This window comes from Peromyscus californicus, unplaced genomic scaffold (genome assembly GCF_007827085.1).
Source record: "Peromyscus californicus insignis strain IS unplaced genomic scaffold, ASM782708v3 Scaffold_21__1_contigs__length_65335640, whole genome shotgun sequence".
Lineage (NCBI taxonomy): Eukaryota > Metazoa > Chordata > Mammalia > Rodentia > Cricetidae > Peromyscus > Peromyscus californicus.
In genome coordinates this window covers 58928451-58942486 of record NW_026294514.1, presented here as the reverse complement: position 1 = coordinate 58942486, position 14036 = coordinate 58928451, and the positions used below count along the sequence as shown (strand labels likewise).

The following is a 14036-nucleotide window of genomic DNA, read 5'->3' as shown; positions in this document are numbered from 1 at the left end:
TGTCCTTTTAACTTTTTCTTTTGTCATGGTTTCTTTATGGCATTTTCAGACATACACATCACTGCACTTCGTTCGCACGTGCCTGGGGGTTTTATTGTGGTAGCATTGTTTGTCATTTATGTGATTAACGACCTGACAGATGGAAAAAGTGACAAGGTGAGCTGAACAAACTTTGCAAAGGCGCAGCCTGGGCAAGGGATGGAGGTCTCAACGCAGGGGTGACCCGAACAGGGCACATTAGGTGAATTTCACGGCAGGGGGGAGGAATTAGCGAAGGTGTAAAGTGCTCACATTAACAAGGCGCTGGGCAGGTGGGGTGACTTTGATGCAGAGCAGACGCCTGCTGTGACAAGAGACTGATATTCATCTTTCTAGAAATTACACCAAAAGACAAGCTGCTGGAATACCCGGGAGCTGGCGTTGGGATGGTATCACGGAAGTAAGTGCTAGGCGTCCCCAGGAGACTACTTCGAAAGGAGACATTCTGGGATATTTAGCAACAGTGCAGCCTCTTCATTTTTCTTTTTGCTAACTACGAGGAGACCTCTTAAGTTTTCGCTTCTCAAAGTAGGGTCCCAAGACTCGCAGCCTCCACTTCCCCTGGGAGTTTTGAGAGAAATGCAGACCCTCCCACGATCCTTGGGGCACACAGCATGAAAGCCTTGGCATGTTCCAGTGTCTGCATGGCCAACCTCCCCTGGGGTCCCTTTACCTTGGGGAAGGCGTCGGGCCACACCAAGGGGGATCCGTGGTTGAGTAGAGCCTGCACCGTGCGCTGCAGCGCTGCCGGGGGCGCGCACGTGGCCGTGTGCAGTGCGCGAGCCAGCGGCGACGCTCCACCGTAGTCGAGCGCGCCCGCGTCGGCGCCGTGCAGCAGCAGGAGCGTGCACAGGCTGGGGCGCGCGCGGCCGCAGGCCTTGTGCAGCGGGCTGCGCTCGTCCTCGTCGCGCGCGTCTGCCGCCGCGCCGCCGCGCAGCAGGAGCGCGCACAGCCGCAGGCAGCGCGCGTGCTCGTCAGGGCTCCGCGTCGCCGCTCCGCACGCCGCGCTCAAGGCTGTCTCGCCGCGACCGTTCCTCGCGTCCACGCGCGCGCCGCGGCCCAGGTAGAGTTGCGCGTGCTCGTCCAGGCCGTACCGGGCCGCCACGTGCAGCGGTGTGTCCCGGCCAGGGCCGCACTCCAGCTGTACTGTCGCGCCGTGCTCCAGCAGCGCCTGCGCGCACCTGCGGGCAAGCCAAACAGGTCACCAGCGCGCGTGACCAGCCGCGACCCGCCACCCACGGAGCGCGCCGGGCACCACCGGCGAGCTCCAGCTAAAGCCAGAACTTTCGAGCTCCAGGGCCAAGGCCACCCACTGCAAAGTGAATAGACCTGAGACAAAATAAGATTACGGCAAACCCAGGGTCCCAGCCCCACGGGTCATCAAATGAATAGGGACTTTCATTCTATAAGCACTCAGACTTAGGATGAGAATGGCAATCGCTTCTTGCTGTTTGGGAAGATAATGTCCACATGGCAGTATTCAGGGCGCTGGGCACTCGGACTTTATCTGGACTCGGTCAACCCTGGAGGTTAAGGTCTAGAGAGAATCCTTTAGATCAGGATGCCCCACCTTTCCTGTGCAAGGCAAGTCTTGCCTTACCCCAGTCTGGGGGAGAGGGGTGGGACTTCACCCTCTTTTCAAGGCCTCTGATTCAGACAGGCACCAGAGTTTGCTGCGTTGGAAGCATCAGGCAGAAGCACACCCATGCCTATATATGGCGCTGTTTGTTCTGATCCCTTCTTTCTTGACCAAACTGCGCACTTTGGCTGTGACGCCAAGTTTTCAGTCTCTGAGGGTTTCTGAGTCCCATGGGAGATTGCTTCTTCCCCTGAGGAGAACGGGTTCTCCTGCCTCTAGGCTCACCAACTGGATTCAAGACTGCCTTTGACCCCACACACCTATCTTCTTACAGAAGAGTAGCTCTCTCAGCCGCTCTTCTGTCCCCTGGGAGCACCCCACACCTCACCTTTCACTGATGGCTGTTTGGACCATGTTAGATCTGGCAGCCTAGCCCCCGGGTGGGAAATGTAGTCTGCTAATCTGAGAGGAGGTAAGTAGCCACAGGCTCTCCTCCGGTCCCCCTGCTTGTCTCCTGGGTCTCTGAATCCCTGGACAGTGTCATCTTGATATAGTCCTGCACACTGACCGAAGACAGAACTCACCCACATCAGTTGGCAGTCTTCTTCATCTCTGCCCTAGTGAGCACTGAAGACTTGGCTCCTTGACTTCCTCCTTCCTGTTTGGTTTCCCTTTCTCTGGCAGTGCTGTGGTAACTGCCCGCTCTCATTTCCCTCTGTTGAGCAGAGTATGGCCATCCCCATCTTTTAAATGTCAACCATTCCTCTCCACCTGGCTGCTGAACTCTGTTGTGGGCGGCAGGACCCTCCCTGGAGACTGGCTCTGGTCTCAGCTGACCCATCTAGGTCATCACACAGCTCCCTGTCTGCAGTCCTTCAGCCCTCCAATCCTTCTAGCCTGTCTCGTTCAGGGGCATGTCATTACCGATGTCCCTCCCACCCGGATAGTGCCTTCCTTAGATACTCCAGCGCACTGCTGCAGATCACAGCTCCCGGGGATCTGTTGGCCTCCACCCTTCTCCATTGACTCAGGAGTCTACCCCAGCTCTGCGGGGTGGGGGTGTTTTCAAGAACCCCCTCCCTCGCCGTCTCCAGCAGTGGCACCTATTCCCGTGCCTGCTGGGATCAGTTTCCACATTTGCTCCTTCTGTCTGTCCATCACGCCCGCCCCCCCCACCCCGCCCTCGTGTCTGCCCCTTCCTGTCCTCTTAGCATCCCCAGGAGAGGGCCTGTTTCTGCCCTCCAGATGTCCTTTGTCAGTTCTCTATCCTCCTCCACCCTTCCCCCACTGCGACTAGTTTCTCAACCTGGCTGGTGACACAGTCACGTGAATACCCTCTCCTCACCATTCCTATGCCACTGCCGTTTGAGAGCCCCCCCCCCTTTTCTGGAATGTCCAGGAGTCTCCTAATTGGTCCACCTTCAGCCTACTAAGCTTCATGCAACCCAAAAAGAATCTTTGTGGTGTGATAAGTCAATGGATCCACACCTGCTTAGGACCCTGCCCTTTCCCTGGGACACAGGTGCCACCTGGGCCAGCCCCCTTGAGCCTCACCAGCTTCCCTTGCCAAGGCTCCCCCTGCTGGGTTTCAGGTGTCTCTGTCCAAGGATAGGCCCTAGGATCATCCTGTGGTTATATGCTCTCATGCCTGTGTGTGCACTTGCTCCAGGGACTCACTGGTATGGCCTCCAGCTTCCTATGCCTTCCCTTCCTCTTCCTCTGGGAAGCCTTCCTCACAACCCCAGGCTGAAGGGTGGCATCTCTACATGGTCCTTTGTTTTGTGATCAAGCAGGACACTTGTCACGAAACCGTAGCACTGCATTTCCGACGAGTGCTGGCACCTTTGTCTCCCGTCTTAAAACTGTTGGCTCCTTGTGTGTAGAAAGTGTGCCTGACTGTTGGGTGTAGTGCTGTGCCTAGCTCATTATCTGAATTCCCTGAAAGCCTGTTGAACAAATGCCTCTCGCTAACGACCATCTCTCAGCTCCCTAGCGCATCGCTGCTGATTTTCCTATTATTTACTTAACTGGGGCTCTGATCCAGATCATCCATCGAGGGTTTGGGGGCTGACAGCCGCTGCCCTGAAATGCATTTCTATGTCTTCCTAGGGACTCTCAGCATTTTAAATTCTCCCTTTGTGTTTCTCTTGCCTCCTCCGCATCAGCAGTATCATGAGAAGTGGTCTGTCTTGGGTGAAAGATCTTTACAAACAACTGCAGTGTGATGTGAAGCATCCTTTGGGAAGAAGGTACCCAGCTAAGAAAGGATGCAAATTTTACAATCAGAGTGCTTCGCTTTGCTTCCTGCCTGGCTCTCTGGGAGGAATTTTGAACGGTGCAGCGGGAGGTTAGAAATCAAGGGCTCTGTCTCACTTTGTCACCGAGCCTTGAAAACATTACAAACATTTTCGCCTACTTTTTTTTTTTTTTTTTTTTTTTTTTTAAAGCAGCGCAGCCTCCAAAGAAATAGGAAGAGCCTGGCCTGATGAGCTAATGGCAGGTTGCTGTTTGCTACACAGGGACAGAATGGGGACACTGGCCCACACTCTCTAGGGTTGCAGATGCCAAGCTTTTCTGTTTTTAATGGAGAGCTTAATAGGCTAACCCTTGGTGCTTTATAATCCTGGGCAGTGGCTGGAGATGCAGAATTGCAGGCTGGAGAGAGAAGCCACAGGACAAATTGATAGGGGCACGTCTCTCTCAGCATAGGTCAGGCGGTCATTAAAAATGAAGGCGTGCTAGCCTAGGTAATGACACACACACAGATCTGCCCCATGGCTGCATGGAACCATCAGTCTACAGGACACACTGACAGTGCTGTCTTAAGCCACCAGTAAAGAATACGTTTGAGGAAAGCTTGGGATTGTATAGGGCAAAGAGGGGTTACCTCAGTAGGGGGTGCTGTGGTGATGAAGGGCTTTGATTTCCTCACTGTTTTATATTGTCAAAATTTCTAAGACTAGTTGGAGTAACAACTTGATATAAGAACGACTGATGCTGTTAATCATGGAACTACCCATCCCCTGCCCCATCAGCCCCAGCCACAGCTGGATTATAAGAATGTCACTCTTTCCAAGTTTCTAGAACACTCTGAAGGTTTCCACCGATGCCTCTGATAGAAGCAGGGGCTTGGAAATGCAAGACAGGGGGAGAGAAGAGGGCCAATTATGAAGGGTGGCAAAGAAGCGGGTGACAGTGTGGAGACTTTCTGCATCCCATCCCAGGACGAAACCATTTCTTAAACAATTATCATTCCATGCCACATCTGTGGTTGCAGTAATTTCACTGAAAAAATGTCCCCTACAGGTTTGTGTATTGAATATTTGGTTCCAGGTTGGTGGGGCTGTTTGGGGAGACTGGAAGTTTTAGGAGGTAGAGCCTTGTTGGAGGAAGAATGCCCTTGGAGGTGAGCTTTGAGAGCTCATAGACTAACCTCCTTACAGTTCACTCAACTGGCCTTCTCCATGTGGCTGAGATGTCGCCTCCTGCTCCTGTTCCTGCTACCATGCCATCCTTACCATTATGGAACTCCCCCCTCTCTGGATCCACAAGCCAAAGTGAATTCTTCCATTGCCTTGGTCATGGTGTTTTATCACAGAAACAGCAAATAACTAATGCAGTGGTCCAGAGCGAAAGCATCACTCAGGCCTTCAGAGGCCTGCAGGGAGCTCTGCTGGGGCCGAGCACCGAACTCTAATCTGGGACTTGGTAAGGTAGTTTTCTGCTAGCCTGATAGACAGGCAAAATCAGAAGGGCCTGGGGGGTGGTACACACCGTCACTGCCGGGAGCCAAGGGTAGTGCTGTCACCTCTGGCTCTCAGAACACTGACTCCATCTCATGAGGATTAAGACATGCTTGAACGTGTCTGATGCCAAGAAACTTGGGCAGACACTCACCCCTTCCCCCTTGACCTGTCTCAACCCTCAGCCCTGTCTTTGATGATGACCGCAGAGATAACGGCAGCTGCTCCAAGGTCTAGGTGACAGTAAAAGACGAAGCCACTTGACGAGAGGCAGGAGTGACTAGAGCTAAGGCCACCAAGAGCTGTCGCATCAGGGCCATTTTATCTCATCCCCCAAACAGAAGCATGAAGAGCCCACCCCCTGCACAGGGCTCCCCACTTAGCACTCCCCACAGACCATGGCTGTTACTGGTCACCCTCTGGCAGAAGGTCCAAGCACCTCAGCTTGGCCTTTCCCATGCCCCACCTCTTCTGCCCTCACCTGTGCCCTGCCTGCCTACTCAGCCTCCACAGTTCTTGTACATTCCATTCAGGCGGCTCCAGACAGTCCTCATCTCTGCCTCACGGTCACCTTGCTTCCACAAAGCCCTTCATGTGGCACTCCCTTGCCCTCTGGTCCTAACTTGGCATCCTCAGCACCTTATTTTTTCTTTTAATATTTTATTGATTATTATTATTGTGTGTGTATGTACACATGTGCCAGGGTATGCATGTGGAGGCCAGAGAACACTTCTGTAGAGTCAGTGATCTCCTTCTACCTTTACGTGAGTTCCCAGAATGGAACTCAGGTTATCATGCTTGCGTGACAGGTGCCTTTACCACCGAGCCATCTTGCTGGTCCATGCACTTTTTTTTTTCTAATTGTATTCATTCATTGCCATATCTCAGTATTGCAGATGCATGGGGCTTAGAAGACCAATGATTTCCAGAAAGTCGTGTGGCCAGGAACTGGCAGAGCAGAGTTCTAGATTGTTCCACTTGCCTTCCAAGTTCTCAGTTACACACACCATCCTCTCTGCGGCATCTTCCCGTTGAGGACCAAATTGGTACTTTGTGGCCATGTTTCTGCATGTACCATGGCTGTCCTGGGGGTTACAATGGAGCTGAGGATTCCCATCACCTAGTGTTTCTACCATGTCTCTTCTATGCGTAGGTCTGTCTGTATGTCCAGGTAAGGCTGCCTGTATAGTCTGTAGCACAGTGACATCCTAACAGGTGGGTAGCCTGGGAGTGGCTGTCCCATCCTGCCTAGGTGTGAGGCAGGTTACTTCATTAATGTTTGTGTGTTACGATGTGCACACAGCTATACAATTGCTCTGTGATGAACTGTAAAATAGCCTAATGATGAACTTATCAGACTATACCTTGCTAGAGGTGTGTCTTTATAATTTTTAAAGCACTTTTGATGAGCCAGAGAGTTCCCTGGGCACATTCCCTAACTCCACTAAAAATTTAAGTGTGTGTGTGTGTGTGTGTGTGTGTGTGTGTGTGTGTGTGTGTGTATGTGTGTGTGTGCGTGTGTGTATGCGCGTGCGTGCGTGCGTGTGTGTGTGTGTGTGTGTGTGTGTGTGTGTGTGTGTGTAGAAGCCAGAAGCTGGCAGCAGGTGTCTTCCTCTACCACTTATGGTTGGAGATAGGGTCTCACTAAATAAAGATGGAGCTCACCCCCTGGCTGGCCTGGCTGGCCAGTGAGCTGTGAGAATCTTCCTGTCTGTTGTTCCCAGCACTGGGGTTAAGACAGATGCCACTACATGTGGCTTTTATGTGGGTGATGGGGACCTGGTGCTTGTGCACATCACCCACTGATCCACCTCCCCTGAACACTGAGCTTTGAAAAAATAATTAATTGATGGAACCCATGCCTGATACTGCTCAGGTGGCCGTGAACCCGAGACTTGATAGTCTATGGACTTGGGAAAAACCAAATTCTATTAGTTCTACTAAAAAAATAAAGCAGCAATAAAATGACTTCAAATGACATTCTGCCATACCCATAGATCAGTGTCTTGCTCAGCCACCATCAGAGAAGCTTCCCCTACAATAGATGGGAACAAATACAGAGACCCACAGCTGGACAACGTGGAGAGAGTGGGAGACCTTGGAACACTAATTCCCAAATGGAATGTCTCCACCAAGCCTCTCCCTTCAGGGCTCAGGGAACTTTGTGGATGAGGAGGAAGAACAATTGTAAGAGCCCAGGGATAGATGGTACCAAAGAAATAGTGCCTTCCAGATGCAGCAGGACGGACACACACACTGACTCACAGACAGTGGCAGCATGCGGAGAGTCTGCACAGGTCCAGGCCAGATGGGCTCCCAGCACTGATAAGTGGATATGACTCCCCATCCCTGGCCAAGAAGCTATCTCCAACTGGTAATGCAGCTATGTCTTCCGATGAAACTGTTAGAGGACAGTTGCCTCCCACCGACTGATTCTCCAGCCAGCTGGCCTGAAGGACAGGATGCCACACCCCCAGACTAATGGGAGAGCTGTTCTACCTAATTTCCCTGGACCTTCTGCCAACAGTCTTCTTTGGGACTGACTACCCACCTTTTCATTTCCCTTCCTCCCCCATTCCTCTGGGGATGCACAGGGGTTCCCGGTAGAGAAGGCCGGTGTCAGTAGACAGACCCTCAAGGCAGAGGAAGCAGGAAGTACCTGCTCGGCCATCTGTAGCATCATGGTCTCCCTTGGGGCAATGGCTGCTGCTGCATTTTTCTGGTGTGGGATGGTTGCCGTGGATGGTGATATTTGGGGGCCAACTGTCCCTAGATTACACACAGACCCCCATGCCGTGGCAAATGGAAGCATAATTAAGTGGAAAGAAAATTTCAAAAATTGGCTGCTTTTTTATCACACATGGCCCACCAGCTAACATCCGACCTTCTAGAAACTTCTTTAGTGTCCTTTCTTCCAAAAGAGATGAACAGCAATTTTTTCTCTCTTTCCCCTCTCTTTTGCGCCTCCCCTGATCCCAATACGCTGGATGGAGCGAGAGCCAAAGGCATCAGAGGTGAGAATAAAGGCAGGGGTGTGGAGAAACTGATAACGGAAGGAGATTGAGGAGTTCCGAAGTGAAAGTCACAGGCGGGGAGACACACAGAGCCCACGACTGCACCTGAGCTGCCTCTGACAGAAGAATCCCCTTCACTAACCCGTGCCTCGAAACGATGCACATCACCTCCAGTTCCCAAGGACAGCCTCTTCCTGTCACTCAGCTATCGCTGCCACAGGCGGCTGCCATCCTGGTTCCTCTCACATGGTCTAATTTTGTCTTTCTGAGAATCTGCCATGGCTTTGCGCCCGTCTTTGCCCCTCCGTCACTTTGCACACAGAGTAAACCGCTCTTGTTTTTACTATGGAGTCCTGTTCAATTGCACATATAGACCACGTTTTAAATGCCATCGTCTGCTAGTCTTCACAGATGTGTGTGTCTTGACTTCCTGATTGTTCTGAATAGAACTGCCACGGCCATTTTTGTAAACATCTTCCTGCAGACATGAGTCCACATTTTCCTGACCTAGAGCCTGGAAAACGGTAACAGGTGGGTCCGTATTTAATGTTATACGAAAATGGAAGTTTTCCAAAGAAATTGTGTCATTTCACACAAAATTTCACACCAAAAAGCTGTGTAGGCAAGTTCTAGTCACTCTTCTTTCTCACCAACATTTGCCATGGTCAGGGTTTTGTTCGTTCTGAATTGTAATCAGAGTGAAATGGAGACTGTTTCATTGTGGTTTTAATTTGTGTTTCCTTGACAACCAGTGACGCTTAGTGTCTTTTATGAAGTGTCTCCCAAGGCTTTGGTCCTGAGGTAAGAGCTTTGATTTGGTTTCTAGGTAATAAGATGCTGCCTGGGAGTGCACTGCTTAGTTTTGCCAACTCAACACCAACTAGAGTGAGGCATCTGGGAAGGAAGATCTCAACTAGGAAAAATGCCTCCATCAGATTGGCCTGCGGGAAAACCTGTGGGGACATTTTCTTATTTAATGATTGATGTGGGGGGGGCCCAGACCACCTTGGACAGTGTCAACCTGGGGCCTGGGTCGTACAAGAAAGCAGGCTGGGGCTGGAGAGATGGCTCAGAGGTTAAGAGCACTGACTGCTTGCTCTTCCAGAGGTCCTGAGTTCAATTACCGGCAACCACATGGTGGCTCACAATCATCTCTGAAATCTGGTGCCCTCTTCTGGCCTGCAGTCATACATGCTGTATACATAATAAATAAATCTTTTAAAAAAAAGAAAAAAAGAAAAAGAAAGCAGGCTGAGCAAGCTATGAGAGAAAGCCAGGAAGTTCCTCCATGGTCTCTGCATCTGTTCCTGCCTCTTGGTTCCTGCCTTGAGTTCCTGCCCTGACTTCCTTCAGTGACACTGTGATCTTTAAGCCAAGGAACCCCGTTCCTTCTCAAGTTGGTTTTGGTCAGCATTTTATCAGAGCAACAGAAAATAAAGGAATACAGGGAGAAGCAGAAGGCTGAGGACACCTGCCTGTGATGGCCTCAAGGGGAAGCTCAGGCTGAGCCGGTGGTGGAACATGATTGGATATTAATCATGGCCGTGAGTGGAATTTCTTTGGGACACAGGCGGGATTTGAAGGGCTCACAAAGGAGAGGTGATCTTGCAGCATTGCCCGCACAAAGCTGCTCATCTTGGGGTCCTGGCTTTGTCAGTGTCCTGCGTGTCACACACTGACTCAGCACCAGCCTCCTCTCTGTTTCAGTTAGACTGGGGATGGCCATGTCTGTCAGAGCCGAGAAGGTTCTAGGGAATAAAACACTTGCAAGTACTCAGGAATGACAGAGTTCTCCAAACAGTAAGCCATCAAGTGGGACATCCTGAGTTTACTCTCTTGAATATTTCCTAAGATGCCTTAAATTTATGTCAACTGAGACTTCCCACGTGACGGGCACGGGAGCGGGCCGCTTGCTGGATTATGTATGGGTGCACTCCAGCTGTGGGCGAGGCTTCTGCTGCTAGGTGGGGAGGGGGGCTGCTGGTGTTGGAGTTGGGAGTCTGAACCATCGTCCCCACTGAAATCCTGAGCAGAGCAGCTTGGCTTGTTTAGTATTTTGCTTCAGAGAAAGAGTAGAGTGGCTTTTCCATATGTGTAGGTCCCGGCGTCCCAGACTGAAGCAATTGTGGACTGCAAATATTTGGATAAAAATTGCACCTGCCCTGAGCATGTGCAGATCCCCCTAGCCATCGTTACTAAACACTTCAGCACGCTGAGGGTTTATGCAGCACTTACATTGTGTTAGGCATTCTAAGGATCTAGAGGTGATTTAAAATATACTGGATGATGTGTGTGGTTTCCGTTTCAATTTGAGACTGTTTCATATAGCAGACTTCAGCATCCTCAGATTCTGGGTACCCACGGATGTCCTGGCACCAACTCTGCATGGATGCCGAGGAATGCCTGCATGCCTTTTCCCTCCACTCAGATAGTCCCACCTGCCAGGCTGGAACTGGAGCAGAATTGCCTAATGATTTCCTTCAGTGATGTCTGCCCCCCACCCCCCACCTCAATCAGCTGCTTCCACAGGTCCAATTCTGACTTATGAATTATCTTCCACTTAGTTGAACTGACACACCTTGAACAAAAAAGTGAGCCCGTGTGCTTCTTATTAATATATATCACGGAGGAAGCAAGTCATCTTGACTTTGTTTCAATCAAGACAGGGACAGCTAGGAACAAGAATCACGACTCTAGAAGTCATCTATGGTTTTAATCGCTAGAAAGAAAAGGGTGGATAGGGTCGGGGGAGGGGGACTCTGATAACAAACAGGGCGAGGCTGCCATGCAGCCTGCAAGGTGGGGAACAGAGCGACTTTACTGGGATTTTTCTTTTTTGGAAATAAAAAAAAGTCTCTTCAAACAGCCACTAGATTAAAGGTCTCATATCCCTTTTCGTGTGCTGAAATTCCGAATTCTGAAGCTTGCTGGTTGGAAGGAAGCGCAGATAACTTTTTTTTTTTTTAAATCCCAAGAACTCAGAGACTCAAAGGTTTTCAAGTCCTGTGCCCATGGAGAATTGCTGACTGAAAGGGGATGGGGGCAGAGCTGGGTCCCTTGGTATGGGGACCATTGTTAGAAGAGCAAGGGAATGAAATGGCTGTGGATGTGGGTCAGCGACCTTCTCGCTACTGTGAGGTAAAAAAACATTAAGGATGACCTAAAATTGACTATGTATAAAAGATCCCAGAGAAAGTAGTTCTTTCTTGTCAAAGTGACAATGTTTATACTCCCTGAAGCCAGACCTCCTCAGAGTCCTGCCCTTAGGAGGACTTTTTGGAGCAGAAAAGTCTGGTTGCACCCTCACATCCTTCCTGACATCTATGAACTTTTTATCCTCCGAGGGAGTGGGCTACACTGTTGTAGAGGCGTGTGATGGAATCCGCCTGTTTTCAGCTTGATCATTGACGTTGGAGGGGTTCTAAGTCAGCTGTTTCATTGTTCTGCCTGAATTTCTGGTTTAGTCATCCTTTAGCTTCAACTGCCCCCCTGACAGCCATGCCAAGGACTTAAATGATACAAGACTCCCAGATTAAGCGGTCAAAGGGAAAGGTCCACACACAGAAACATAAGAGAAAATGATCCAAAAGAAGCAAGAGGATGACAGAGGAAAAGAGATTTTTAACTAACATCATCCTGTCCTGAGACGTGTTCAGAGCTTTTATGAAACAACGCCCTAGAGCTGCAGGGCACTTAAAAACCAGCCGGAGCCAGGAAGCTAGTTTCTGTCCAGTGCCAAAACTGAGCAATGCTACTGGCTGGCACCAGGTCTCAGGGTCTTGTGATCTAAATGCAAACTGTTGGCTTATCACACGGGCTGCTCTCAGGGCTCACAGTACTTTCTGCTCTGAGTAGGTCCTGCATTCTCAATTCTTAGTAAAATATTATAAAGTAAAGTATAAAAGAAACCACCTTTTAATTTAATCCTCATCTCAGATTCACAGGAGCATTGGCAAGGCAGGGCAAAGAGCCGCACAGATCCCCTGTGTCTAGCTCTCCCGCAAGTTAAGATCTTGTGGTAGTATGGGACATGTGTCTCCATTAGGAAGCTAACATTGGTCATGAACTAATGGTAATAAAAATGGTGATTGAATTTGTCTCTCCCACTTCATACCCATGTTCTGTGTCAGGATCTAATCTAGTACCATGCTGCATTCAAGTTCTCTAACTTTAATTCTGAATAAGACACAAATAAAATATATGTGTGCCCTTAGAGGTACGGGTTTTGTAAATACTATACATGGAATATCATTGAACGGGTTATCTTTTTCTTTTTTTAAAAACATTTATTTATTATGTATACAGTGTTCTGCCTGCATGCCAGAAGAGGGCGCCAGATCTCATTACAGATGGTTGGGAGCCACCATATGGTTGCTGGGAATTGAACTCAGGACCTCTGGAAGAACAGCCAGTGCTCTTAACTGCTGAGCCATCTCTCCAGCCCAGGTTATATTTTCTACTGGAACTTGCTATACTTTGGAATTTTGTTCTCAACAAAGAACATTCCAGTGAACAAAAAGTCACAAATGACCAACGAATGTATAGAGTAAGGGAAGAAACAATAAAACCTCAAATGAAATGGAAATAGTATTTCAATCTCCATAAAATAAATATAGCAATTATACAACTGATGGGAAGACCTGCTGTGGATGTGGGTAGAACCACCTGGTAAGTGTGGACTTAAGATGAAGGAGTGGGTGGAACCAAGAGAGGAACATAGAGGCATCCATCCTGCCTCCAATGAGGTGAGTAGCCTTGTCCACCATGCTCCTGTTGTCATGAGGGCCTGTCTCACCTCAGGCCCAAAGCAATGGAGTCAGGTGACTGTGGATCAAAGCCTTTGACACCATGAGCCCAAATGAATCCTTCATTCCATAAGTGGTTTATGTCAGATGTTTGTCATAGTGATGGAAGGTCTACTAGACACATGAAGTCATAACTGTCAACACATTTCTCAATTTGGTAAGTACATATTATCAATTGCTTAAAGTGGGACATAAATAGAAATTCCTAAGTCTGGACAGGGAGGACATCAGATTTCTTACTGAAGAAATGCAGGTTATAAGACAGTGGATCTGTGCGTCTAATGTGCAGGTAGAAGGAAGAGCAGAAGAGGAAGAGAAGGAGGAAGATGGAAGAATGGGAGAGGATGGGAAAGAAGAAAGACCAGGTTGTTGGCCCAGAGTTCCTTACCAGCAGAGATGCCTTTCAAACATTCAAAAGAAATAACTGTTTTCAAATAGCAAACACTGAGAGCGTTCACCAGCAGCAGACTCTCAGTGCAAGAACCACTGAAGAAAGTCCTTGGAGCAGAAGGAAAATGATAATAGATGAAGTCTTGAATTTCCACAGAGCAATGAAAAGAAAAAGTACCTACATAAGTAAAGTAGAATCTTGTTTTGTATTATTTCAACATATTTAGTAGATCATTGACTGTTAAAAAATAATAGCAATACACTGTGGGACTTGAATGTATAAGTAAAGTGTACAATACCAATAGCACAGAGGACAAGAAGAGATAAATGGTTTTATACTGTCATATGATTTTTATAGTATGGATTATTATTGCTTGAGGTCAGACCAAAATAAGGTAAAAATGTACAGGGTAAAACCCAAATGGAATCACTGCAATAACACAACCCAAATCATATTTATTATGGT

At 49.1% G+C, this 14036-nt stretch overlaps 1 protein-coding gene across 2 annotated transcripts in view; it reads right to left on the bottom strand.

Annotated features, from left to right (window-relative positions):
- Window positions 1-14036, bottom strand: part of Asb18 (ankyrin repeat and SOCS box containing 18) — a 61103-nt gene that overhangs the window by 16089 nt on the left and 30978 nt on the right. For both annotated transcript variants that reach the window (XM_052750459.1, XM_052750460.1), the window contains one exon: window positions 713-1220. In XM_052750459.1, the coding sequence (XP_052606419.1) occupies window positions 713-1220 (508 nt within the window). The remainder of the gene's footprint in view (window positions 1-712; window positions 1221-14036) is intronic.